A 27,829-nucleotide genomic window follows, 5' to 3' on the forward strand; every position below is an offset into this window, starting at 1 on the left:
GTAAAGTGAGGGAGGAGCTAGAATCAATAATCCTTAAGATTTTTCCAGCTCTAAATCTGAACTATAAAGATTTTGTGAATGTGGTCATTGTGAAGCCAGAGGAAAGTTTCTTGGATCAGAGTGCTCAGTAACGCTTGAGCAACTGATTATAGCTACCTGATGGGATTTAGAATTGTTTTTCAATGTTTATTTTTTTCCATGAGAATCCGTAGTCCCTGGTCCTGGATAAATTCCTTATGTTTTCCATCAAAGAGAACAAAGTCTTGTTATGTCCTTTACAACTCTTAGGGGAAGATTTCTCTATCTTTTTTTTAGCCCTTCTTTTTTTGGTTGCAAATACAAATACAAGCCTTTTGAAATTTCAGTTCATGAATATTAGTAGAAGGCTGATTAGAGCTGTCTCTCTCCTGCTACAGGAGTGGCTCTTAAAGGCCAATGTGAGAAAGGAGGTACATAGCCATACTCATTTGTTAAATGCTTACAAGCTAGACTCTGGAAGGACAAATAGAAAAACATAAAGCAGTCCTTGCCCTTAGGATCTTATAGACCAATAAACAAAATACACAAAGTAATTTCAGTTGAGAAGATCAGAAATCTGAAGTGGATTTAGACCTAGGAAATTAGGCAGAGGTGAAGGAGTACATTCTAAGCATGGCAGTAGCTATTATAAAGAAAAGAACCTGGAGAGGTTCTATTTTATATCCCTAGAGCTTGGGCACAGTATAAATGTTTTGACATGAATAGCTAAGTGTCAGCTATTACTATTGTGACATCAGAGATACATAACTCTGTAAGGATAAGAGGACCATATATAAAACTTTGCAAGAATCAGTAAAACTTGTCAAAATGTTTTCCTCCTCATCCCTTTCCAAGCAGAACAGCTTCCACTAGTTTTTGATTAAGATCTACATTGTCTGAAGGCATCAGTGTAAGAAGTAAAGATTCTGCAGTTGAGGACTGAAAACAAAAACCAAAACCAAACTATCTTGGCTCTTTTTGTTCCTTAATTTATTCAAGTAATAGAAATATTAATCAATGAATGGAAAGACAAAATAATTTGTCATGTAAAAATACTAATGTCATTCTCCCCATTCCCTTTGTCTTCAAAAAAACAACGTATCACAGGGATCAGAACTTTAAATTAGCATAAAAAAGTGGTCTATATAAAACTGACCTGTTATGCCTCAATTTTCCCACAGGAATGAATAAATTATAGGAGATTTTCAAATTTTCCACTAGCCCTTAAAGGCTGGCTGTCCTTTCTATCCATAGGAAGGGCTTTAGAAATGGATTCTAATTTATTTCACCATAATTCAAATCATGATGAGACTAGTTCTCGAACTTTTCCCCTGGTTAGCTGAAGTCCCTTTGGCACTGCTACATCCCCACAGAGGACATGGACATTTCACTGGACAAGCAGACACAGACAGGCAGGGGGGAGAGGTCAGAAGTTCTGCCCCGAGAGGCAGAGCTTTATCTGGGAGTGAACAATTGCTCTGGCTGAGGGCTGTGATGCAGCATGGCACATGATGGGCTGGCAGGCAGGCTAAGAGACTGAGGCACAGATATCCTAGCTCCCCTGACCAAGCAGAGGGGCTGAGGCTGGAGGTGGGTTGTGAAGTCAAAACCTAGAATGTAGTCCCTGGCTGGTTGTCATTTTCTGCCTAAGCAAGCTTTTCTCCACACCACTTCTCCCTGGAAAAACCCACAAGCAGAACTGACTTTTCCAGCATAGATAATGGCCACCTCTCATTGTTCTGAGTCCTTAATGGAGAATGTGGGATCTCCTTGTTGCTCCTTCTCTAAGGAATTCAGCTCCCCATTCATTTCCTGCAATGGATGGTAAGCATAATCTCCATCCAGGCGTCTCCTGGATGCTCTTGAGCCAAGGATAAAAGTCACATTTGCAGCAGCACTAAGGAGCAGCAAGAGAGCCAGGGCCAATGTGAGAGACAGCCAGGCTGTTCTAAAGAAAAAAAGATTAAGAGAATAATTATAGCTCTGGTTACTTTCTTCATCTTATTTATTTTTCTTCTCCTGAGTGTGAAACATAAACAGAAGATGAGCTTTCCTTGTAGCCTTTCTGCTCAACTTTGCCTCCTGAGACCATAAGTCAAAATAGGGCAGATACGGGATTACAAATTTCCCACTTCAAAATAGGGAATCTGCTTCTGAATTCTGCTATGTTGCTATGGCAACCATACAATACTCTTTGCCCCAACCCTTCCCAAGCAATTAGGTTCTATATTCCAGGGTATTTGGAAATTGTTGCTTGCCACTTTAAATAGTCAGTCCCTACCTAGTCTTTTCATTTTAAAGACCTGATTGGAAGTTTCCCATAATCTGTGACCTCAGGGCGCTGGCATAGACCTCATGGCATTGGTGGCAGGTCTGGGCCTCTTTTTAGTGTCATATTTTCATGGGCTCTTGCCTGGATTCTGAAGAGAAGCCTTGATGAAGCATTACTAACACCCACACCTAGGCCTGTGGCCTTCCACTGGAAAGGGACTGACTTTCTGATCAGGAGACGGGATGAAACATACAACCTATGAAACTCCCTTTTCCCTCCTTCCCACTCTCCTTGGAGATGCCAGTGGTGCAGTACTGCAACAATCCAGACCTGGGGATTGGCAGAGGAGGAGCTCTTTCTCTTACTGATTCTACAAAAGTAAACTCTTTTTATCCAGACTTGTGATTTCATCTACATAGGCCCTCACAGTAAGAAAATGCCCTCCACCAATGTAGATCAGCACCTACTCTAAATATTACTTGCCTATTGCACTAAGAGATTAAGTGTCCTGACCAGAGACACAGAGCCAATATATATTAGAGGCCAGACTTGAAACCAGGTGCTGCTGACAGGAAAGCTTGGCTCCCTGCACTATATACCTGCTGCTTCTACTAGTGCAGACTTCTTTTTCCCAGTTACCAGGGAGGCTGAGGCGGATAGAGCTCTTGAACTTCAGAGCTTTAAGCCAATTGAGAGTTAATTCTTAAGTTTAATATTACCATGTTGAGTCCCTGAGTTCAGAGGACCCTCACATTGTCTAAAGAGGAGTGAATGGAGCAAACCAAAGCTTTTCTGCTGAGTGGAATGGGCCCAGGTCTGTGAGTAGTCCCTATAGTCCACAAGATATGGAGACCTAGCCTTAAAAAGTAAATAAAAGTCAACCTACTTTGTGAAGTAGAGGTGTTCTTCATTCTTAGGTACCATGGAAGTTCCAAGACATTGGCCAACTGCAAGACATCCCCCATTCCCAAAGAGAACTTGAGAAGCAAGAAGAGAATGGCCTTCCTTCCCTATTACCCTCCCCCCTCCATTGTCTAAAGGAAGCCGTACCTTGGGAGAGGATGTCCTGCACAGTGGAGGTGAAGTTGCAGTTGCCACTCTTGGGATCACAGAGACATGAGTTCTCACATGTGCAAGCATGTTGGCAATTTGGACCATACCAACCTAAGGGACACACTGAAGAGAGGAAGAAGACAATAAAGACCACAGCACAGAGACTCACTTTTCTTGACATCAGTATCACAAACTGGTTCCTTTATCCTCCAAGTCAGTAAACAGGGTTAAGAGAAATATTCCAGAGTTCTATTACTGCCACCTAGAGATCAGGGTGGAAGGTGAAGGCTAAGCAGAAATGAATGGAGCTAAGTGTCAGCAATTCCATCTTCATTTCTTCTATCAGTTTTGAACAGCCTCTCAGAAGGCTTAAGTAAGAGGCCATGAGGTATTGTCACTGCTGTATCCCTTGGGGTTTTCTTAATCTCTTCTCTAGGTCTTAGGCAATTCCCCATGCCTCAAGAAGTTTGAGGCTGCGGTCCTTCCTTACCCTCAGCACAGCTATCTCCTTGGAATCCAGGAAGGCAGGTACAGGTCCCATTAACAGGGTCACAAGCAGCTCCATTCTGGCACTGGCACTTCTGCGCACAACTGACCCCAAAGCTGCCATTGGCACATGCTAGAGCAGAGAGGGAGGCAATCAGTGCCTTAGTGTAAGCCCAAACTGTCAATGCCCAGGTTTGCTTACTGCAGGATGCTCGGGGACAAGTTAGTTTTAGCCTAAAAGCAATCCATTACAGGGTGAGGGACAGTTGCAAACACTCTTTCTCTGAAACTCCCCCCAAAGATTAGGTTTATCTTTGACATGGGCAGCATTTTTCCTGAAATCTATCTGAGGATCACCATTTCAGCTATCAGGGATAAAGGGATGGGTTGAGTTGGTACAGTTGCTGTTACCTTGACTGCAGTTACTGCCTATCCATCCAGCATGACATTGGCATCCATCTAGAAAAACAAGACAAACTTGTCAGTCATGGGAGCTGGCGGGCTCTGACAGAGAAGAGCAGGTCTAGAGCCTCACAATTCCTGGGACAGCAGGAGATCAGTGAGAACCAGCGGGCAGTAAGGATGAGAATGGGTAGGCATAGGTCTGACTGCCTCTCCCTTCTAGTCTGGCTTTCTGAAGGGGCCTTCCAGACAGCTGCATTCCCTACCCATGCCACTTACTCTCAGTGCAGAGCCCATGGAGACTACAGTTGGAGGGGCCACAGTCCAGAATGCTGCAGTCATCTCCCCCCCAGAAGTGCCCAGTACAGTGGCAGATTCCCTGCACACAGGTCCCATGACCATTGCAGTCTGGTGGATTGCAGCGTGGCTCATGCACACACACGACTGTAGAGATACGGCGGGGACAGCGCCACATGCTATCATCCTTGCTGGAGAGAAGAGGAATCCCATGAAACAGGGCCACAGGAGCCAGAGGAGTTTCCCCTTCATTTAGGACATGTCTCCTCACCATATCAATTTTTGACAGCAGGGAGAAAAGAAAGCCTCATCAAATCACCACAGCCCAAACCCCTGTAACATGCTACTCTTAAGTTGACTATCCAGGCTCAGCTCAAACAAACAAACCAAAAAACCAGCCCAATTCCAAAACACAAACTTAAAGCAGGGGACCCTTACTTAAAAACTATTACTTGGTGGAGCATAGATGGCATGAACTGATATGTGCCGGAGATAGCAAAGTGAATCTAAGATCTCTTCCTGCTCACCAATGATCTGAGGGGTAGTTTGCGACGGTCCCATTGACAACAAACGTGGCTGATCCTCCACCATCCAGGTTAATTGCATTCACCACTCCCTGCTTCTTTAGGAAGTCGGCCATGTCCCATAGGTTAATGCTATAAGAATGAGGCCCAGAGGAGAAAAGAGTGAGGATATGAAGGAATCATTCTTTGGGAATGGGGCAGAAAGGGTTTAGGGGAACTGCTCCCTGGGGAAAAACTGACCCTTTGGAAGAGAATGAGATATTTTAGAATGACCTTATGGCAACTCCAAGGTCAAGAATATAGTTAAACCCTACATTGGATTATTTGCTTTCTAGGAGTGTGGAGATGGGGAGGGAAGGAGAAAAATATAGAAGAAAAAGTTTTGTGAGAGTGGCTACGAGCAAAACTCCCATGTTACGGGTCAGGGATGCTGCTCACCCCCGCTGCTCTGTCTGTCCATCTGCATGGAACAGCACCAGTCGGCCCTCTCTGTCGTGTCCCAGGGCCGTGCGGGCTGATATCACATTCACAAACTTGCTAAATGAGCCTGCAGAGGAAGGCATCCAGTATTTCAACAATAACTTCTCCAGAAAAAAGGCAAACTTACCCGCACCCCCCTTGCTGGCCCCCCAACTGTAAGTTATGAGAGGTACTTCCCCTCAGCCGCACCTGTTTCCTGCGTCTTGTCACATTCCGTCTCCTCGCTTTCTCTAATGTAGACTTGCCCGTTTCTCAGAAGCCACACGACCCCGCTCACCAGCTGCACGAAGGGATTCTGTGTGTCCAGGACTTCCTCCTCGGACAGGTACCTGGAACAATCCCCACCACCCAGCGGGAAAGTGAGGGCTCTCGCCACTCACCAAAGTCCCCGAGAGGAACGCATTGTGGGTGAAGCTAACCTCAGTTCGGGTGGCAGGGTCCCCGCTTTAAGGAAGGAGGCTGGTCTCGTCAGAGAGGCTATAAAGGGGCTGATAAAGGGGATGGACCCGCAGCCACAGCCGGAAACTGTCAGAGCCTCCCCTGGGTGAGGGGCAGGCAGCGTGACTGCGGGGATGCGGGTCTCCTCTCCAGGAGGGATTGCTCTGACTCAGTTTGTTTCTCTCCCAGACGGAGCGGGGCCCTCTCCCTGCAGCGAGGCTGCCACCCGCAGGCCCGGTCCCGTGCCCTCACCCTGTGACCAGGGTCCCGTCCTGGCGGATCCCGAACTGGGCATTCTGCAGTCCCCCAGAGCTGCCCACTCGGTACCCGTTGCTCACTATGTTCCCCAGGCACTCTCCGGTGTCCATGCGGAAGAAGCCCCCATTTTGAGCCACCGCGCAGCCAGCCGCCCTGGCGGTCTCCTCCACTGTCACCAGTCTCCTGGCGGCGCAGCCCCCGGGGCCCCCCGGCTCCAGCACGGAGAAGCTACGGAGGGGGGACCCCGCCACTGTCACGTGGCCGGACACTGCCCGACTCGAGCCGTTTCCAGAATCCGGGAAGTAGGAGACAAAGCGGCGGACGACGGGGCCCGGACGGGGGCGGCCCCTGGCGGGCGGTGGCCAGCTCTCGTGGGCGCGGGTCCCGTTCCGGACCCGCCGGCAGTCCCGAGGGAGGCGCGTCCGCGGCCCGGGGTAGGGAAGCAGGAGGTCATCATTCAAGGACTCCCTGTGGGGACAAGAGAGGGTCACACGAAGGGCCCGGGGCAGCCAGGACAGGAGCAGAAGGAACGGAAAGCCTTGGGGCCAAGTCCACTGCAGAGAAAGGCGGCTGCGGGTGAGGGGCAGGCGGGAGGAGCCTGAGAACGTCTTGGAAGCCGGGCTGAGCCCACGGGCTCATTCGTCCCTAAATCTCAGCCCTCTCTCCCGCCCTCCCCCCCAGGGCAACGGCACTCACCCAGTACTCAGACTGAGACTCAGGGACGCCACCAGGAGCCAGCCCAGCAGCCCCGGGAAAGCCAGGGGACAAGAACCTATGGGGGCCGCCATGCTGGACTCTGGCCACAGGTCACATGAGCAGCGCCCATGTGACATCACCTCCCGCCCGGCGTCTCAGAGTCTGCTCAGGTGGGGAAGGGCAAGGCTAGGGGCGCCGCCCGCCTTCTCCTCTCAGATCTCGCGAGGTTTCAAGTACTTAGATGGGATTTGGTAAATGTGAGTGGGAGACACGCGTGTAAGAAAAATGCAGAGGGGATGAAAGCTCGTAGCCTAATGGAGAAAACACCATCATGCCTGTCGTGCAAAAGTAGTACGCTATAAGAAAGTCATCTCCGCGGAAAGCGCGACAGCCCCAGAAATGCGGGCACCCCTCGGTCCCTTCCCCGCCCTCCCCTTCCACCCCGGCCGCACCTGCCTTTCCGGCCTTATCACACCCGGCCCACCTTATCCCGGGCAAACCGGCCCTTCCCCCTCCCCCTCTCCGCCTTAGCCGCCTCCCTTCCGCTACGCGGCCTTTCTCGTTAGTTTTTTTTCTTCTCTGGGCATCCCCCTGGTGCCATCTTCTCTGTCAAGTTTTCCTGACGCGCTCCCTACAGTCGCTGGTGAACGCAAGTGCAGTGTTAGGTCTCCTTTGGAGTTATCTCGGACACGGGTAACGATCACTCCCTGCTCCAAGGGCGAAGACGTGCACTTTCCATGTTTTTCTATTCTGTTAGATACTAGAATAGGTCTTATAATTAGACTGGCGATTTAGGACAATAATTTTGGAAGCTGGGACGTGGAAAAGTTGTTATTGCTCCATGGAAGAAGGATCTTGCAGCTCGTTTTTTTTTTTTTTTTTTCTAGTTACATATTGATTCGATGAGTGGAAACTTGACAGATCTTTGGAACCACCAATGTAATTAGAAGCTAAAACCTCTCCTTGCTCACTTTTTATTAGCTCTTTGGTTTGGTAATAATTTTATGTTTTTTCAAGGTAATAAACAGTGGTTTGGGTTAGTTCGGTTCAAGGTTCTGGGACTTTTAAAATCTTTTTACAAAGGTTGAAACAATTTTAACTTTTTATAAAGGTTGGAGCAATCGACCTGTTTGGAGAAAGAAGACTTATTTTAATGTCAGAATTAAAGATATCTCGGGGCTAATTTTTTTTTCCTTAAATTCCCTGCTTGAGACTCAAGCCACCCTCTTATTGACTGACCAACATAGTTCCAGGTCATTGTTTGGGTCCCGATGGACCCTGAGCGAATGTAAGCGCAGTCATTTCAATTTTGATCAGAAATCCTGAGAGTCTTCTCCTCCCAGGTTTACTCATTTAAGTTTTGTTTGTTTTACTAGGTTTGTTTTACTTGTAGTACTAGTAAAGTACTAGTTTCTTTACTGGCAGAGAAGCTATTCTTTGCCTCAGTTGCTTTGTAGCCTTAATCGCTGATTAGGTTTGCCTCAGGCAAACTGAGGCCTAGGAAAAGCCTTAGCTTAAAAAGGCCAAAGTCTCCCACCACATCCAAGGACTTCTCCAGTTGTCCTGATCTATGTCTGGCCACTAGATCCGGATGGTTCTGGAGGAGAAAGCGAGGCTGGTGACTTTGCACTGCCCTCTCTTACTTAAATCCAACTCACTCACTTGCATCACTTTCCTGATGTCATGGTCCTCTTTGAAAATGGACAAACAACCATCATAGTGTTTGTCAACCATCATAGTGTTTGTCACCAAATGACGGAAGGCCCCAAAAGTCGGGGTTCACTCATGTGAAGAGTTCACAATAGCCCTTCTCTTTGGCAAAAAATCCTTTAGTAGGATAGGTTACAGGAAAAATGAAGGGATTCAGCAGACACCAAAAATGGTAAACATGGAATACAGAGGGAGAGCATGTGAAAGAGAGATTCCTCAGTGGAACTCAGTTATTCAGTAGAAAGAGAATACCCCATGAAGTTGGGGCATGCCCTTAGCTGGAAGGCTAACTCCTGAAAGGGATGCTAAAAGAGTTAGTTAGCTATAAGGAACATAGGGAAGCATAGGGGAGTTAAGAGAGAGAACCACACGGCCTGAGGGAAGAAGAAGAGATACCTCCAGGCAGAGTGCCATGGCAGACTAACCCAAAGGAAGGCAGCAAGCATGGCAAGGACCCTAACTAGATTATATAAGGAAAATTTAACCTTAGGGACCCTGACAGGGCATGGCAAGATGAGACTGTGGGAGACCTCTACAAAAGGTGGGTCTCAGTGGTTTGACAGTTTGGATTTCAAAGTGAACAACCTCCCCAGAGAGTGGGGGGACCAGGAACTAAACTGATCTCTGTCAATGCCTTCTGCCTTCTTGCCCCAGAGATCAATTCCTCTACAACCTACTTAACATTAAAGACCTCATCAATAAGATCATAGATCTTGAGTTAGAAGGGACATTTGGAAGTCATTTAGTCCAGTGTCTTAATTTTAAGATGAAGAAACTTTATGTTAAATAAGCATTAGAGTTGAGAGTTGAATCAAGAATTTTTAACTCCAGAGCCAGTTTCCTTTCCACTAAAAACAGCTTCCTATCTTGCCTGCTACTTTCTTACTGGATGAAGTTTAATAACAAAGATGATAAGTGCATGTTAAATCACCATATTTATATATGAGGTGAGGAACTAACTCTTCATCCTGAGTATCTTGTTGCAGGACAGTGAAGAGAAAATAAATTTTTAGGTTACTTTTTATGCTAAGACATTATAAATCAAACACTGGTATCAGAAACAATAGTTTGAACCTCCAAAAGGGTGAACCTCCTAAAGGAATGAACAGACTTAGGATTAGTGAAGCAGTTTAACATAAAGGGCAGAACTCTGGAGAAGTATACTTGAAACAAGATATTAACTCAGTGGAATTGATAAGACAATGGTTATCTAGTTTAGCTTGTGGGTTCTCTAGTTTATTATGATTTAATCTTACAATAGTTAACTCAATGGAATTAAGATAATGATTCTCTAGTACTTAGGATGGTTCTACAAGTTGACACCTATTCTACAAGATTGACACCTATGATGATGTACTTATAATAGAGTATATAAGAGCTAAGATATCTGGGAGGGGGGACAGACTTCAGAGACCCTTGTGGTAGCTCTTCTGCCTCCTCCACTGAAACTCAGACCCATTCCGGAGGGCCTCCAGAAAGCTAGCCTGGGCCCCAGGTGAAGGAGACAGACTGTGAAGGAGATAATAAAGACTTTGGACTTTATCTCTGACTATTCTCATGGTGATTATTCTGCTGAAACCAAGGCTGATCCTGAGACCTCCAGAAAGCTAACAAGAACCTTACAGTTTAAACTTTCTTTTTTTTCTTTCTTTTTTGCTGAGGCAATTGGGGTTAAGTGACTTGCCCAGGGTCACACAGCTAGGAAGTGTTAAGTGTCTGAGGTCACATTTGAACTCAGGTCCTCCTGACTTCAGGGCTGGTGCTCTCTCCACTGCGCCACCTAGCTGCCCCACTCAGTTTAAACTTTTAATAGGTTCCTGCAGGAAATGGGTGTGAAAATTCCAGATAAATTCACACATAATTCACAGAAACCAGAGCCAGCAGTTATACTCTGTAATCTGCCCTAACTCCTCCTCCTCAGAATTTCAATTGGTGGAGAATCCTTCAAGTGTCTTAATATTTTTTTAATACGCCCACTACATGCATTCCTTAATATGTTCCTTTCTCCCTGATTATGCCTGCATGTTATGTTAATAAAGCCCAAGTTCCTCCTGGGGAGAAGCTAGTAATAATAAGGCTAATTAAGCATGGACAGTAGCAGGAGCACTGTGACCAAAGTTTGAAGGGAGGAGGGTGTGTGTGTGTGTGTGTGTGTGTGTGTGTGTGAAAGTCTCTCACGTCTTTTGGATTTTGAATCCTTGCCAAGATAGTATAAACCATTGTGTTGACTCCACCAACTTGTAGCCAAGTTGCAACATCTGTGGGAACAGAACCTTGTCTTCTCACCATTCCTCAAAAGGATTTCTTTTGACTTGAGGCATTCTTTTCTTACCATGGCATCTAATTAAATTTGGTTTAATATTATTAATTGGTCAAGATTTACTTGGAGTTTTTCAACTGTGAAAACAAAACTTTACATATATACTATACTTTTCACAGTTGTGACAGTACATATTTATCATATTAAATTTTCTTTTAATTTTCTTTCAGGTTAAGATGAAGTTTTTGTGATAAATTTACAGTTTCCAAACCACAGGTTTTCACAGGTTGGATTATAATCCAACTTTATTAGAGCAATTTGTGAGTTTTCTTTTAGAAGTCTTCTTTTGGAGAGCAGTTTGGAACTATGTTCAAAAAGTTATCAAACTGAGCATACCCTTTGATCTAGCAGTGCTACTACTGGGCTTATATCCCAAAGAAATAAAGAGGAGAAAGGGACCTGTATGTGCCAAAATGTTTGTGGCAGCCCTCTTTGCAGTGGCCAGAAACTGGAAACTGAGTGGATGCCCATCAATGGGAGAATGGCTGAATAAATTGTGGTATATGAATGTTATGGAATATTATTGTTCTATAAGAAATGATCAACAGGATGAGTACAGATTTGGAGAGACTTACATGACCTGATGCTGAATGAAATGAGCAGAACTAGGAGATCATTATACCCTTCAACAACAATACTGTATGAGGATCAATTCTGATGGACGTGGCTCTCTTCAACACTGAGATGATTCAAACCAGTTCCACTTGTTCAGTGATGAAGAGAGCCATCTATACACAGAGAGAAAACCATGGGAACAGTATAGAATATTATATAGCATTCTCACTCTCTCTGTTGTTATTTGCTTGAATTTTATTTTCTTTCTCAGTTTTTCTTTTCCTTTCTTTTTGATCTGATTTTTCTTGTGCAGCAAGATAACTGTATAAATAAATAAACATATATTGGATTTAACATGTATTTCAACATATGTAACATGTATTGACTATCTGCTAGCAAAGGGAGGGGATGGGGAAAGGGGAAAATTTGGAGTGAGAGGTTTTGCAAGGGTCAGTGTTGGAAAAATTACCTATGCATATGCTTTGTAAATAAATTAATAAATTATTTTAAAAAGAAGTCTCCTCCCCACTCCCACCCCTGCTGAAATAACTTAAGATTCTATCATTCATTCATTATTTTTAGCCTGTAGAGAAAACATGATGTATTTCTGGTTTGAAGGTAGTATCAAAATTCTACATTAATTGGGGGTGAGGGGATTCAGCCCAATTTTATACAAAGTTAAATGCTGTCTAGTCAAATCTAATGTTTAGTCTAAATGTGAAAAAAGTCCTTGGATTACATGCAAATATTATATTAGATTCTGATCCACTGATTTCCCAAAATGAGATCAGGAATCAATAAAATCAACCTGATACATTCTCAAGATCATTTCTCTTGATTCTGTGCCTTTGAGAGGCAAATAAAAAGATTAAGAGATCTATAAATATGATTAAAAGGATAGAGAAAGCACCTCAAGTATAAGGATAAAAAAATACTGGAATTCAACTAAGAAAGAAGTAAATGATATTTTAGTTCTGATTCTCATTTTTAGAAGCTGGAGACCAACTGTTTTTCATTTTGCAATACATCCAAAGAGTGGCAGGATTTAAATTAGAAATAAATAATATCTAAGGAAGGTGATGGGATCTCCTAAGGAGGTCATTTGCCATAGAATAACTTTATCATTTATTGATGGTTTAAGTATGATCCATCTTGGAGGAGAATTAAATGGATTTTAAAAGTATCTTTTAGCCATGGAACTCTGGAGTCTGATTCTCAAAGGGCGAATACTACTGGCTGTGAATTAACTGTCCCAGGGGACAGCACGTGGACACATGCTGTGGCTTCTGCATGGTCAATAGATGACAACAGATTTGAGAACTTCAGCCAAAAGAATTCAGGCATACTTTCATTATATGTGGAACTGAATTTAAGACTAGAAGATACATTCTTGAGTAAAAGTGCTATTCTTGGATTATTATTATTAGAGAAACTGGAATTTCCCACATTGGAAATGACAGAGCAACTGACACCTAAACACACTTTTACATATTACAATGGAAACTATATTATGTAAATTCTGAAAGTATAGCCTTTTCCAAATTTCTGTCTGTATTCCAAATAATAGAAAAAAACTATTATTTGAATGCAAATGTATTCATTTAGACATATGCCTCTAGAAACATGATATCCATAAAAAGAGCTACACAGATTGTGGGAGCAGAGTTGCTAAGCTGTGGAAGACTATTAAATAATACTTATCCCCCCAAAAGGATTATCAGCAGAGCAGAGTATGAAGAAAACTTTAATAATCCATGCTTATAAGTCCATTGAGGTAAGAGTCTTTATTTGGAGGCATTGTGAATAGTCATTTGTAATTTAAAATTAAATAAAATCAATTATGAAAAAGGTTGTAAAGAGGAAATGTTTTGGGGAAGCTATATTAGTAAGCAAGTATTGTGAAAATGCAGTATTTTAAACTATGATCATCATGGTATCCCATTCCTGATATTTACCATATTTACGTCTTTACTAAACCATATGCCATATCTCCTAGTCTGTGATTTGTTAAGCCTAAGAATCCCATCAGAATTTCTTGGGTAGGATGAGTGGAATTTGCCTTTACAGGGCTATTATATTAGGAAGAAATAAGAAAAGAAATTTTTTAGTGTAAGTTTTGTTAGATGTACAATACTGATTCATCTTTTTATCTCACCTAGTATCTACCACAGTTCCATGTGTGTAATGTTAATCAATATTAAGCACTTTTTAAGTGCAAAGAACTTAAAAAGTGCTTAATATTGATTGCATCAAGCTGACTTTGATTTATTTCTGGGGACTATTCATGAAATCATTTTGCTGGATACAGTCAACATTATTACTCTGGTACCTTCTGGTAAAGGTTGTTGTTACTAACCTTGATTTTTCAGTAACACAAGATTTTTCTAATCTGCTGCCTATACTTTGCTGGTCTCTTTTTTTAGAAATATGTGCAAACTCAGGACCTAAGGGAACCTATTACAAAAAGAATTATCAGGTACAGAGTCATCCATTTTAGCTACTGATTTGTTGTTATAAGGTATTAATTGGATTTATTGATGGTTGGTGAATTTTCCTAAAAGTAGTAAAGAAAGCCACCCAAGGAAACAACTGCTGCTGCTGTATTCCGGGAAGAACACCCACCTGGGGAGAAAGAACCTTGTTAGGCAATACAATTAGACATGCTTTTTTATTACCACTTCAATGCTATGGCCCTAGTTTACTTGGAGCTTAGCAAAACTCTTTAAAAAATTTAATAGTATTTTATTTTTCCAAATTCATGCAAAGATACTTTTCAACATTTATCCTTTCAAAACCTTGTGTTCTAAATTTTTCTTCCTCTCCACTCTTTCTCCCTCCCCAAGAGAGCAAGCAATCCAAAATAGGTTAGACATGTTTAGCAAAACTCTTGACAAAATATTTCATACTATTGTTATGGAGGATGGTTTGATATGGATGAGACAATAATAAAATCAGATAGATTCAGAATACACTGGATGGTAGACTCAAAGAACCTTGGAAAAATTGTTTGATGCAAGTATGTTCTGGAGCCAATTCTCACCAACTTCTTAAGAGTTAGTTGTTAAAATTTTCAAGCATTTAAAACTCAGAAATATGCCATCAATATAAAACAAGGCTTGATGTAATTTCGCTGATTATTTAGACTTAAGAAAACGTAAATGATGTAGATTAAACTTTAAAAATATATGAATCCATTTCTCCCCCACTTATCCTCCTCTCCCAGAGCCAGATTTTTAAACACTGAAGAGCATACTCTAGGTTCACTAACATAGCAGAAAGTCTCTAGTGTAGGGTGCCAACGCCTCTGTGTTTGAGCCAATGCTCTTTAATATTTTTATTAATGAGTTGGATATAGAAAGAGAGACTATATTCATTATATTTACAGATGACACCAAAGTGAAATGGGTGGCAGAGTTCAGATCCAAAAGGTTTTTGATGGACAAAACACTGAGCTAAATCTATTATGATAAAATTCAATAAAGATAAATGTATAGTCTTGCACTTAATACAAAAATTCAATTTCAAGAATATGATATGGGGAAAGTATGGTTAGCTAGTAGATGTTCTGGAAAGGATCTGGGGGTTTTAGTGAACTACAAGCTCAATATGAGTCAGAAGCAGCATGTGGCAAGCCAAAAAAATGCAATCTTGGGCAGCATTAGGAGAGGCAAAGCTTATTGAACCATGGAACTGAAAATCCCATTGGAATTTGCCCTTTTCAGATCTCATTGGAACAAGATATTTAGTTCTGGGCACCAGCATTTAAGGAGGAAATTAATTAGATGGAAATTATTCAGAGAAGCCCAACCAGAATAGTGAAGGGCATATCCCTATGACACATTAGGATAGTTCTTTAAGGAAGTAAGGAAGTAGTAAAAGTTCTTTATTACTTTAAAGAATAGAGCATGTTTAACGTAGAAAAAAGATGAATTGGGATGAAGGATATGATATCTGTCACATCTATTTGAAGGATTGTGATGTACAGGCGGGAAAAAAAAAACAAAAAAAAAACAAACTTGTTTACTTGCCCTAGAGGAAAGAACTGGGAGGAGTGGATGGAAGCTCCAAAGAAGCAAATATAGGCTTGATGTCATGAAAAACTCCCTAACTTTGAGCTGAGTTGAAGAGTTGAATGGATTTTCTCATAAGCTGGTGGATCATCTCTCTTTGGAAGTCAAGCACAGGTTAGATGACAACTTGTCAGGTACATTGCAGCTGAAATTCTTTGATAGAGGGCCGATTAGATGACCAACAAGAAGGAAAGTGTTGAAAAGACCTAGATTTCATTCGCTTTTTTTTTTTAGCCACCAAAAGCAATTGTCTTTCTTAAAGAAATGCTGAGTAAGATGACCAAAAATCTTGCTCTCTATTTAAACTTAAAACCTGAAAATGAATTGCTGAGAAAAAAACTGCATCAAATTTTTAGAGAAATAAGAAATTACAGCAGGTATTTATATTAGACCTGTGATATCACAGATGTTGTTTTTGCCACTTTTTCATCTTCAAGTCTTTCATCTTTAAGTCTTCTGGGCTGCCTGACATTGATGAAGATGGTCTCCCTTCCACTTTTTCCATTAAAAATATAGTCTAAATGTATCTTTTCAGAGGAGCAAAAGCAAAAAGTATATGAAAATATACATATCTATATCTGACAAATTGTGTTTTTCTTAGTGAAACATGGAACATATGTATATGAGGAGATGACAGGAAATCTTCTATAAGATACTTTTTTTTAGAATTCTGCCAGTGGAGAATAATCTTAATCCAATCTGAAATAGATATTATTTATTTTCAACAATTTTACCTTCAAGGTGATTGTCTCTCATTAATGGCTGGTTTCCAAGGACAACTAAGGAGAGAAAAAATAGAGAGGAATATCATGAATGTGTACAAATTCCATTTTTCTTTCTCTATCTCTATCAATTATAGCTTGCTGTAGGAAATTTCTTGTATTTTTTTTTTTACTTCTATAATGTGCGTGTTTTTGTGGTTTTCAATGTTGACTATGATCTTATAGTGCCACGTAAATGTCAGGGATCATCATATCTTCTTTTTGTTTTAGAATTGTTTTGCTTTTCCCACAGTTTTCCTTCTTCTTTAAAATTCTTCCCTTATTGTCAACTCCTTTCACTAACTTCCATGTGAACAATTTCAATTTAGAAATTCCATGGTAAAGCTCAGTTCCTTGCTTTCCTGAAAGTGCTTCTCTTCTTATAATGTTATGTCCTATCTGTTCATTGGATAGAAATTATGACTACCAAGTATTGAGGTAAATCTCTGATATTTGTGGAGATCTTACTGCACTTATTGGAATCAGTAAAAGTTTATGATGTATCATAATCATCATCATGATTCTCCAAATAAAATTTTTGTCTCAAAAGTTATTCACTCACAATGTGTTACTTGCTTTTTAAAAATTTGTTGCCCTTTTTTCCTAAGAGTTCTAGAGACTAGAATCTTGATCCTGAATCTCCTATTTCTTATCTAGTCCTTCTCTGGCCATAAATTTCTTCTTTTTTCATAGATCTAAGACGTAGACTATCCCTTGTTCTCTTGATTTGCTTATAGCACAACTCTTTATGTCTAAATCATGAAAACATTTCGAACTTATCTTGATATAGGATGTTAGGTGTTGGTCAATGCCTCATTTCTGTCATACTATTTTCCAATTTTCCCAACAATTTTTGTCAGATAGTGAGTTCTTCTCCCAGAAGCTAGAGTCTTTGGGTTTATCAAACACTAGGTTACTATAGTCATTGGCTATTGGGTCTTGTGAATTCAATTTATTCCACTGATCTACTACTCTATTTCTTAGCCAGTACCAAATGATTTGCTGACTGTTGCTTTATAATACAGTTTTAGGTCTGTGAATCTCCTGTTTCTTGCTAGGTGGTTTGTCTAACAATATTAGAGAAGAGTTTTGTGATTTAGCAGTGTGTTTTAGTTAAAATATCATTAATGTGGTGAAGTTATCTGGGACTATCTTGTATAGGGTGTAATATCTGTCTATGTTGCCTCCCAAGCCTCTTCTCTGTGTATCAAGGAGCTGTGGATTTTACTTCGCATTAAGATTACCTCTGGTGACAAGAGGCAAGTGTGACAGAAAACAGCTTTATTCTTTTCTTTAGAATTCAGAGGAATGCATGATTCCTTCATTGTCATTTATTATATTTACTGGAAGCCATTCTCTGTGCTTGGTTTCTAAAAATGTCACAATCAAAGAGGAGACCAGTGTGGGAAAGGGTAGTGTAACTGACAACTAGGTTCCAATAGGGACATAATCCATAATTCATACATCTGACTTTCAAAAAGGTCCTTGTGCATTCTTTATAATATTGACCCTGGAGGTAGTTAGATCCCATTCCTTGAGTTCTGCATACTTTAGCCCTTATATCCATAGTGACCCTCTGTTTATTGTGTGTGTGTGTGTTTAAATACAAATCTCTGTATCCCTTACAAATCACCAGCTTCCCTTAATATGGCTCTAATTTTCTCAATATCACCCTATCAAATGTTTAAGGAAATGGTATTTGATATTCCTAAGAATCCAAGGACTTGATCTTAGAACCACATTGAAGGAATATGCCAGATTACATTTTATCTTTAACTGCTCAAATTCCTTACCACTAAAGTAGTCAACTTCACTTACAAATCTTCCAGTAGCATCCTTCCTTATAATTTTGCCAGTTGAGAATAGCCTTAATCCATTGGATCTTGTAGAAGTCTGAATACCCAGAAAATCCACAGAGCATGACTGAGGAAAAGAAAATGGAATTAATTATCTTCCCAACATGCTGGGTCCCTTTATCAAACCTTCCTATAAACCTTCCTCTATTCCCATTTTCATGTTCTCTTGAGTTCCTAGGCTTCAGTACCAATCCTGAATCTGTTGAGTCACTGAGACTCCTGGTTGGTAGGGAAGATGACATCTTTGCTATAGCAACTGGAGGCACAGTCTAGTTAAACTTTCAGTTTAGTATCACTTCTCCTATTAAGAGCTTTTAGTTAGTGTTTGATGAAATTCATAGGTTCTTTGATGAAAAGTCCTGATGAGATTTGGCTTTTCAAACTAAAGAACCTTTAAAATTTGGGTCTTCTTTATCTCTACCACCAATGAGTTTTGTTGCTTGTCAGTCAAAAGTTCTCTCATTCTTTCAGTAGTTTAGGGGAGCAGAGTAGTATGTGTGTGTGTGTGTGTGTGTGTGTGTGTGTGTGTGTGTGTATGTGTGTGTTTATTTAAGGGCAAGGAAGATAATTTGCACTTATCTGTAGGTAGGAAGGTATTTCATACTATTTGTCATGAAGAGACTTTTATTTTGGAATAAGAATCCACTTTTTTCTATTTTCAAGTTCAGTTCCATCAGGTTAGAACAAAAGACATCCATATAGTATTTTGATCGAAGGAACAGGCCAGCTGAGCATTTTTTCTAGGGAACAGACAATCAGAAAGCACTGAAATGAGCATTGCTAGTAGCAATGAGTAATAGTTCTCATATGCAAAAGTTATAGTTTTGAAATAATTTTAAATTGTCCCTATATTTAAGGTAAGATCTTTTGCTCAGATTCCTTTTGCAAAAGTCCCCCTTGCACCCTGTAATTGCTGGGTTGAATAAGAATAACCCTTTCTTATCTTCTGGAAGAACAGCTACAACAGGGTCTGAGAGACTCGCCTACTTATTACCATTCTTATCAAATACACATAGCCAATCCTTCCTATCCCCAAGTAAATTTAAAAACTAATATAATAAAATATTTCACTGAGGCCTCAGTTCTTTATAATTGTCCCCCTTCTTCAATTTTGGAGTTTCAGAGGAATAGAGAAGCAAGGAAACCTTTTTTTCTTTGTGCTAGTCCAAAAAGTTGTAGAAAGATCCTTACTAACATGGGAAGATACAAATAGTTATAAATAAATTAATGTTTTAAACTGGAATCTATTGGTACTTAGAAAAAGATTACAGTGCCTTATAGATATGGAAAAATATGAACAACATATATTTTTCCTTTTAGCATAGAAAAACATGTTTGCCCATTCTGATTTTTAGTCCGATTAGAACAGTTGTCCAGTGTGTGGTGCTGCTGGTCAGCTTTCTACTCCTCTGAAGTGATATACTGAGCACTTACCATTTTGGCTATTTGGAAATAGGAGAGCTGTTTTATCAGTTCTTTACCACTTTGTTTAGGAGCAGTCATGAGTTCCATGCAGAACTTAGTGACGTTGCATGGCTGTCTGTTCTTCTCTCTGGGGACCAAATAGTTTCAGGATGTTATATAGGAAAAGCAATGAATGAAGTTCAGGAGAGCTATAGATCTAGTAGTGCTGGCACAGACCCTTGTTGCCATTACAAAAACTGAAGATGAACTTGAATATAATATAGAAATAGGAGCAGGCACTGTGAAAAGAGTTTTTGTGGGAAAGTCACACTTTTCTGTTCAGGGAAGAAAAAAAAATAATAAAACTCACTTGGCTCCTAGTAAAAGTGCTATGCAAGAATCACTTAATTTTTCTGGAACACCATTGGAGTTGTCAAACTTGGAGTAGATCATGGAGGAGTTTGTGTGACTCCATGAAAGAGAGAGTTTCCAAAACTCTGGCTGCAGAATCTCTTGGAATTCTGTCAGAGCGAAAGGGCAAGATTTGATCAGTAATACAGTTTTTAAAAAGTAATTTTATATAACTTTCCACAAATCAAGGCCTTTCCTAGTCCATATTCTCTCTCTTCCTGCTTTTGCCCCATTCCTTTTTTCTTTGAGATTAACTTCCCCCTACCCATCTTGTATAATTATTTGGGGCAGTTAGTTGGCACAATGGATTGAGTGCTGAGTCTGGACTGATAAAGATTTGAGTTTAATTCTCTCTTCAGATACTTATCAGTTCTTTAACTTTGAGCAGGTCATTTAATCTCTCTGCCTCTTTTTCCTCTATAAAATGGGGATAATAATAACACCAACCTATCAGGGTTGTTTCGAGGACCAAATGACGTCATATTAATAAGAACAAATGGCTGATACATAGTGGACACTATGTAATTGTTAGCTAACATAATTATTATTTATATATTGTTTCCCTCATTACAATGTTAGCTCTCATGTTCAGAGGCTGAATTTTTTTTACTTTGTATCCCAAAACAAAGCTGCTTCTTACCTGACCTATAGAGACTTCTCTCAGAATCACAGAATTTGAGAGTTGGAATGGGCTTCAGTGGCCACATAGTCCAACATACATTGGTTTGAGAATTTGATTTCTATCCCATTGATGTTCTAGACATGCCTATTTCACACCCACATTTCTTATAAGATCAGTGATCTTACCAAACATCAGAGACCAGCTAGTCCAACCTTCACAGTTTTATAGATATGGAAACTAAATAAAATGACTTCTCCAAGATCATACAAGTACTAAGTGTTAGAGTTAGACCTTGAACTTAAGGCCTCTGCCCCTAGAGCCTATGCTCTTTTCCATGGCACTCTCATGCACTCTGAAGGCAAAGAGATTGGGACTTATGGACAATCCTATCCATTCAAAATATGGGGCTGAAATCAATCAGGAAATACAATTCTCATAAACAGGAAGAGGTTCTTAATGGGAACATTAAGTCCCATAGAATAACATTCCCGGGGGATGTTTAATTAAAAAAAAAAAAAAAAAAAGCAGGTTTGCTTAGAAAATAAGGGTTCCTCACAAGGTTTGCAAAGGAGAATATTGAAAACTATCTTTGCATGTATTTGGAAAAATAAAATCCTATAAAATAAAATGTAAAAAAAAAAAAAATTAAGAAAAAAGAAAGTGGGGCAGCTAGGTGGCGCAGTGGATAGAGCACCAGCTTTGAATTCAGGAGGACCCGAGTTCAAATTTGGTCTCAAACACTTAACACTTCCTAGCTGTGTGACCCTGGGCAAGTCACTTAACCCCAGCCTAAAAAGAAAGAAAGAAAGAAAGAAAGAAAGAAAGAAAGAAAGAAAGAAAGAAAGAAAGAAAGAAAGAAAGAAAGAAAGAAAGAAAGAAAGAAAGAAAGGATATCTTACACTAGCAATAGTTACTATGTCTACTCAGGGTGATATTATGTATGATGTTATTCAAAACTGGGTTTTTATCATTGGCCCCCCATTTTCTCTATGTAGAGACCTGGAACTGTTAGAAGGAGATTTTTAGTGTCTGAGCCAATTGTGATTGGAGAAACTTTCTACCACCACCTCTCAGGCACATTTTATGCTCCTGCCAATATGTCAAGAAACTGGATAGCTATTTGTCCACTTAACTTCATAGACTGTACATGCTCATTCAAACTTGGAGACCAGTTTGTCTTGGAAATAACCTTCAGAATTAGAAAATATTTTCAAATCCTATGCTACTGAAGAAATTCTGTCTTCACCCATCTTACCTTTGAAGTACTCGAGGTCAACAATTTTGAGGAAAACTTTGGTTCTGGGGATGATTAGTGACAAGCTTTTTATTATACTCTCAATTCTGGAGGTCAGGAATTTCAGGACAGAGTCATGAGCCCATTTTTCCAGGATACCTTTTAGCTGTGCTATGAAGGAACAGAACAGGCTGATGAATTAGATCTTGCTCTATAAGTGTGCTTCTGATTCAGAGAAATGTCTCTGAGTCTCATCCCTACTTTTTATTAGGCAAAAATTGTCCCTGAAATGTCACCATTATTGTTCTAGCAGGCTAGAAGTACCAATCCCCACCTCACTTTATAGTTTCCAAATTGGTCAGAAGGCAAGAGAGACAAAAGGGCTGGAAGCTAGGAGATCTCAGCATATAACAAATCCCTTTATCCCTTCCAAAAATTTCCCCCAAAACAAGTGCTCTTCTTTCTACTGAACACTGCTATGAAAATGAATGAAGTCACATGTAGAAAGCTGGTAAATATGAAAGATAGTATGAAACAGCATGAAAGCTCAACTCTGCTTTTATTTTTTGTTATCAGAGGCTACAAAAATCGATAATTGTTTATATAAGGAAAATTGAGTAAAAAAAAAATTTGTACTAGATAGTTTACAGGATTGTTGGTTTCTCATTCTTCATATTAAAAAATCATTAAACCTAGTCAAGAAACTCTTACCTTCTTTGGTATAGACTTTGACCAACTAAGTAGCCTGAGAAAACTTTCCCTTTCCTCTTGGAGCCCCTATTCTTGTTCTTCACATGAATAATTAAAAGAATTCCCTTCCCCTCTTGTTAGTACAAAACTGAAAGACAACAAGCCACAGAGACTACCTACCCTCATCTGCTCAGTTGACCTGCAGCATTTTAAAAGGACTTATATTTTCCATTTTTTCTTTCTTTTTTTTCCTTCCTTCCTTCCTCTCTTCCTTTCTTCTTTCCTTCTTTCCTTCTTTCTTTCTTTCCTTCTTTCTTTCTTTCTTTCTTTCTTTCTTTCTTTCTTTCTTTCTTTCTTTCTTTCTTTCTTTCTTTCTTTCTTTCTTTCTTTCTTTCTTTCTTTCTTTCTTTCTTTCTTTCTTTCTTTCTTTCTTTCTTTCTTTCTTTCTTTCTTTCTTTCTTTCTTTCTTTCTTTCTTTCTTTCTTTCTTTCTTTCTTTCTTTCTTTCTTTCTTTCTTTCTTTCTTTCTTTCTTATTCCTTGTGCTTCTGAAAAGCTAAAAGGAATAAGTCCAGGGATGCTAAATGACCAAAAGGTCTGTCCCTAAGTTCCAAAATATAAAAATTCCAGTCCCTGGTAATTTCTATACCTGATTTATCATCAGCAGAAAGGTATGAAAATATTTTCAGTTGCTAGCTAACTTATATAAAAGAAAAAGAAGTCCTTTACCTACCTTTTAGCATCAAAAATCCCACCAATGAATCCAGATCAAATTCCTTGTATCTATTCTCCAAATAGGAGGTAGCTTTCTCTAAGGCATAAAGGATCCTTTTCCCCATGGCAATCTTGCTCTCTGACTGGTTTGAGTCTTGGAGAGACAGGGGTGGTAACAGCAACATTAGCAGCAGAAGCCCAGGTAAGTACATGTCTCAACCCCTTCCACTTAGCCAAGTAGTTTGCAGCAGTTCCTGTGTTGAGTGTCACACACTACCCTCCCTTAAGTCTAGCTCCCCCATACCCCCACCCCTTTACTCCTCACTGATCAAAAGGAGGAGCAAAGATTTCTACTACTGTAGGCAAGATGATGAATGCCAACTCTGCATTCTTAGGGCAACTGGTCTTAAGTAGAGAGCAGAAGAAATGTTGTGTATGACTTTGCCTATGGGTTAGGGCCCCATGGTGACAGCGAGGAGAAGGTCAGCATGCCTGGATTAAGTGGTAGCCCTGATTAGGAACACACTATTGTCCCTGGAATTGGAAATCTTTAGGCACAGCCTGATGAGAGGAGAGTAGGGGAAAGAAGGCTTATTCTCTCCAACATTCATGGTTTGTAGTTTTTTCTGACTAATTTCTAGGGTCTTTTCAGAACAACATCTTAAGATATATATTCCAAAATTTAATTATCAATCTCATAAGGATGACTCTTAATTTTATATATCCAACTCTGTCTCCTGAATACCAGTCTTACATTCTCAGGTGCCTATCAGACATCTTCAGTGGCATTTAAAGTCCAGTGTGTCCAAAAAGATATCTATCCTCCTCAACTTCTATAAATTTCCCTGTTTCTTTTAAGGTCACAATCATTCTCCAGTTATCCAGGTTTGTAACTTTGGAGTTAGCCTTGACTCCTTCCTGTCCTTTACCATCTATTTCCAATCAAGTCCAATCAATTATGATGAGGACCTGGCAGAGAAAGACTGAAGTACTGATAAGATTACTCCCTGAGGCAAGCAGGGAAGTGCACTGATGGTAATCATTTTAACTTTACAGTCCCATTCGGTAGAAATTGTGGTTAGCCCCACCTTGCTCTGTCCATCAGAAATCCAAATGATGTCAAACCCCGGAGATGAGATTTCCAGTATAACTCTGTCCATGGCCCATGTCATCTTTCCTGAATCCTTTTTGGGTCAGTCCATTTTGGTGTTCTGATTTGTAATGTCTTTCTCCTCACCCTTCCCCCATGCCTCATGATATCTTTTCTTATGGAATATTTCTTTCACCTGATTAATTGTAAGTTCCACTAGGGAACTTGTGCTTTCCATTTTTAATTGTTAAAATCCCTTTCCTTGATAATTATATGATCTCCCTTCCTGGTATTTATTGAAACCCTTCATTTTCTCTGTAATCTCTTCTCCTAAGTAAACCTATCTTTTACCAAAAAGGTATTTACAAAATTCACCATTGTGAATTCTTCACATGACCACCCCCCAACATTTGCTGCCTATATTAATTTCAAAATTTGGTGCAGAACCCCAAACACTACTCGGAACACATGATTTGATGCCAAAACACATCAAATTCTATTTCATCAATATTTCTTACAATGTATCCCCACTCTTAGTTCAAACTCTTATTGCTTCTGATTTCTTTTATAATATTAAGTCTTCTAGGTGGTCTTTTTGTTCCCAATCTCCCCTCTTCCATCCCACTCTCTATGTATCTGTTGGAAATCTTCCTATGGGACTAGTCTCAAGCCATGTGCAATAGGCCATTGCCAAGATAAGTGAGGGAGCAAGCTCTATAGTGCAGATAGAATTTCTAAAGGGGAAGTCCCTAGGCTATTACATAACAAAAATTTCTTCCCCCATAGGCATCTATAAATGAAAGGACTAAAGAACAATAAAGGTAAAACACAAAGATTTCATTGATCTAATCACAGCAAAAATGTTGTGTTGGAGAGGAAGAGGAAAAACCTCAAAGTTTTGAAATCTGAGCTCAGTCGGTCTTTTGCTGCAGCTACTTTTCCTTCCTCTCCAAACAAGGACAGTTTTCAAAGTTAATTTTTCTCTTTTTTGGGATGTTTGTGAAATAAAACTGATGGGTAGTGTCAAAAATGTCTCTTTTCATTGTGTGTTTATTTAGTTGGGTAGAATTTCTTTCCCTCTTGGTCTGATGATTTTCCAGAGAAGGTTGATTTCTCCTTTCCAATAACACAGGTCAAGATATAAAAGTTCTTAGTTAAAAGATTCCAAGCTTTAAGTGGGTCTAGTTTTCCCTTTGTATTACAATCTGACTACTCACAAGGAAGAGAAGGAAAAGAGCTGTTCCTCTCTCCTTATCTGTAGAGATTTGTTGTTTTGAAAATTAAGAAGAAACTAAATTTATGTTCCTACTTTATTAGTAACTTTTTGAGCATGGATTTTCAAAGTATGATATAGATATATGCTAAATAGAGCAGTTTTCCTGAATGTACTTTCTTGTTATTGTTCAAGATAATCAAATAATAAGATTTTATTAAATGTCTATTATATGATAGACATTCTGTTAGATGCTGGGGATATAAAAACAAAAAAAAATATGACACAATCTCTGTTCTCAGGGAGCTTACAGTTTATCAGGGAAGTTAAGTTGTACATGCAGAAGTATATACAAAGAATAGCATACACACATATATACATATATATAGTATATTATGAATACATATAAAATATATAATAGTATAATAACATACAAAAGAAATAGTTCAGCATAAGTCCATAATTAAGGGAAACACTATCTGGAGGATAATCAGAAAGGCCTCTTATAGCAAGGAAGTGAAGTAGAGGTGAGGAAGGAAGACATTTCATGTATGCAAAATGAGAATGAAATGCCATGTGTGAGGAACAGAAAGAATTCCATTTTGGTTGGACCACAAAATGGAGGGAAAAAAAGTAAGTTGAAAAGGTTGAGGTATGGTTTGAGGGACATCAAAAGCCAAAGAATTTTTTTATATTTGATATTTAAGGTAATAGTAATAATTTTTTTATATTTGATATTTAAGGTAATAGTAATAATTTACTAAATAAAAAAATGACTTGTTCAGAGTTGCCCCCAAGGAAAATCACTATGGTAGCTATGTGGGGATTGTTTGGGAGAAGCAGCGAAGAAAAAGTAGGAGACCATTACAATATTCCAAGTGAGAGGTGATGAGAGTGGTGTAATTAGAGAAGAGATGGGATGCCAGATATCACAGAGGTAAAGTGCCAAAAATTGGCCACTTATTATTGGATGTATGGAGTAAGGAAGATTGAGGGGTTAAGAATAATGCTAAGGGGGCATTTAGGTGCACAAGCCCTGAAGTCAGGAGGACCCAAATTCAACATGTCCTAGCTGTGTGACCCTGAGCAAGTCACTTAATCCCAATTGCCTCAGGGGGAAAAAAAAGAATAATGCCAAGAAAGTGGGTCATTAGTGTAATTCCTTCAAGGCATGGGGAGATGCTTCCAGGTCTCCTAAACAGAAAGATGGAAGTCTGGACATTTCCTCTAATTACCATGTTTTCTCAAATCCAAAAGCCCCTTAGAATCCCATGAACTGATGCTTATTCAACCTGTGCTCACTCAGTACACCACTTTACTTCCTATGCTACTGACAGGAAGTCAATACTAGTAGGCCCAGGAAACATACCTTTAAATCCTGGAATTATTGGATTACCTGAAAGCCATAATAATAATAAAAATAATAATAATAAAGAGCCTAGACATCATACTTCAAGAAATTATAAAGGAAAATTGTTTTGATATTTTAGACCCAGAGGGCAAAATAAAATAGAAAACATCTACCATTCACCTCCTGAAAGAGATTCAAAAATTAAAACTCCCAGGAATATTGTAGTCAAATTTCAGAGCTTTCAAGTCAAAGAAAAAATACTTTAAACGGCCAGAAAGAAAATTAATGCCATGTTTAAATACCATGGAGTCAGGACCACACAAAATTTAGCAACTTCTATTTTTTTTTTCTTTTTAAAGGAGCAAATGTCTAGGAATATAATATTTTGGAAGTCAGAGACCTAGAATTAAAACCAAGAATGACCTATCCAGCAAAACTGAGTCTAATTCTTCAGGGGAAAAAATAGACATTTAATGAAATAAGAGGACTTTGAAGTAAACATGATGAAAAGATCAGACCTGATTCTGGAGAGCAATTTTGAATTATGCCCAAAAGGATATCAAACTTTAATTACCCTTTGATTCAACATGTCTCTACTGAGTCTTTATCCCAAAGAGATCATAAAAAAGGGAAAAGGACTCCCTTGTGCAAAAATGTTTGTAGCAGCTCTTTTTGTGGTGGCAAGAAACTGGAAACTGAGTGGATATCTATCAATTGGAGAATGGCTGAATAAGTTATGGTATATGAATGTTATGGAATATTATTGTTCTATAAGAAACAATCATCAGGATGATTTCAGAAAGACCTGGAGACACTTATAAGAACTGATGCTGAGTGAAGTGAATAGAACCAAGAAAACACTATACACAGCAACAAGAAGATTATTTGATGATCAACTCTGATGGA

General features: G+C 39.6%; 1 protein-coding gene and 1 long non-coding RNA gene across 4 annotated transcripts in view; both read right to left on the reverse strand.

Annotated features, from left to right (window-relative positions):
• Nucleotides 1-993: 993 nt before the first annotated feature.
• Nucleotides 994-27,829, reverse strand: part of NAGPA (N-acetylglucosamine-1-phosphodiester alpha-N-acetylglucosaminidase) — a 40,796-nt gene continuing 13,960 nt past the window's right edge. The window contains exons 2-12 of one of the 3 annotated variants that reach the window (XM_074280450.1): nucleotides 6,925-7,024; nucleotides 6,223-6,696; nucleotides 5,722-5,861; nucleotides 5,491-5,599; nucleotides 5,056-5,184; nucleotides 4,511-4,719; nucleotides 4,241-4,288; nucleotides 3,834-3,962; nucleotides 3,341-3,466; nucleotides 3,177-3,237; nucleotides 994-1,966 (exon numbers count right to left, since the gene is read on the reverse strand). In XM_074280450.1, the coding sequence (XP_074136551.1) occupies nucleotides 1,750-1,966; nucleotides 3,177-3,237; nucleotides 3,341-3,466; nucleotides 3,834-3,962; nucleotides 4,241-4,288; nucleotides 4,511-4,719; nucleotides 5,056-5,184; nucleotides 5,491-5,599; nucleotides 5,722-5,861; nucleotides 6,223-6,696; nucleotides 6,925-7,016 (1,734 nt within the window). In that variant the 5' untranslated portion in view covers nucleotides 7,017-7,024 and the 3' untranslated portion in view covers nucleotides 994-1,749. Of the gene's footprint in view, nucleotides 1,967-3,176; nucleotides 3,238-3,340; nucleotides 3,467-3,833; nucleotides 3,963-4,240; nucleotides 4,289-4,510; nucleotides 4,720-5,055; nucleotides 5,185-5,490; nucleotides 5,600-5,721; nucleotides 5,862-6,222; nucleotides 6,697-6,924; nucleotides 7,119-27,829 lie in introns of those variants that run through there. The other 2 variants (XM_074280451.1, XM_074280449.1) reach the window with 2 other exon arrangements.
• On the reverse strand, nucleotides 13,790-18,911 carry LOC141554862 (uncharacterized). The gene is made up of 4 exons (XR_012485988.1): nucleotides 18,801-18,911; nucleotides 18,159-18,263; nucleotides 16,314-16,358; nucleotides 13,790-14,131 (listed from the first exon to the last, which is right to left on the reverse strand). It is a non-coding gene; the product is annotated as an uncharacterized LOC141554862 (long non-coding RNA).

This window comes from Sminthopsis crassicaudata, chromosome 1 (assembly GCF_048593235.1).
Source record: "Sminthopsis crassicaudata isolate SCR6 chromosome 1, ASM4859323v1, whole genome shotgun sequence".
Classification (NCBI taxonomy): domain Eukaryota; kingdom Metazoa; phylum Chordata; class Mammalia; order Dasyuromorphia; family Dasyuridae; genus Sminthopsis; species Sminthopsis crassicaudata.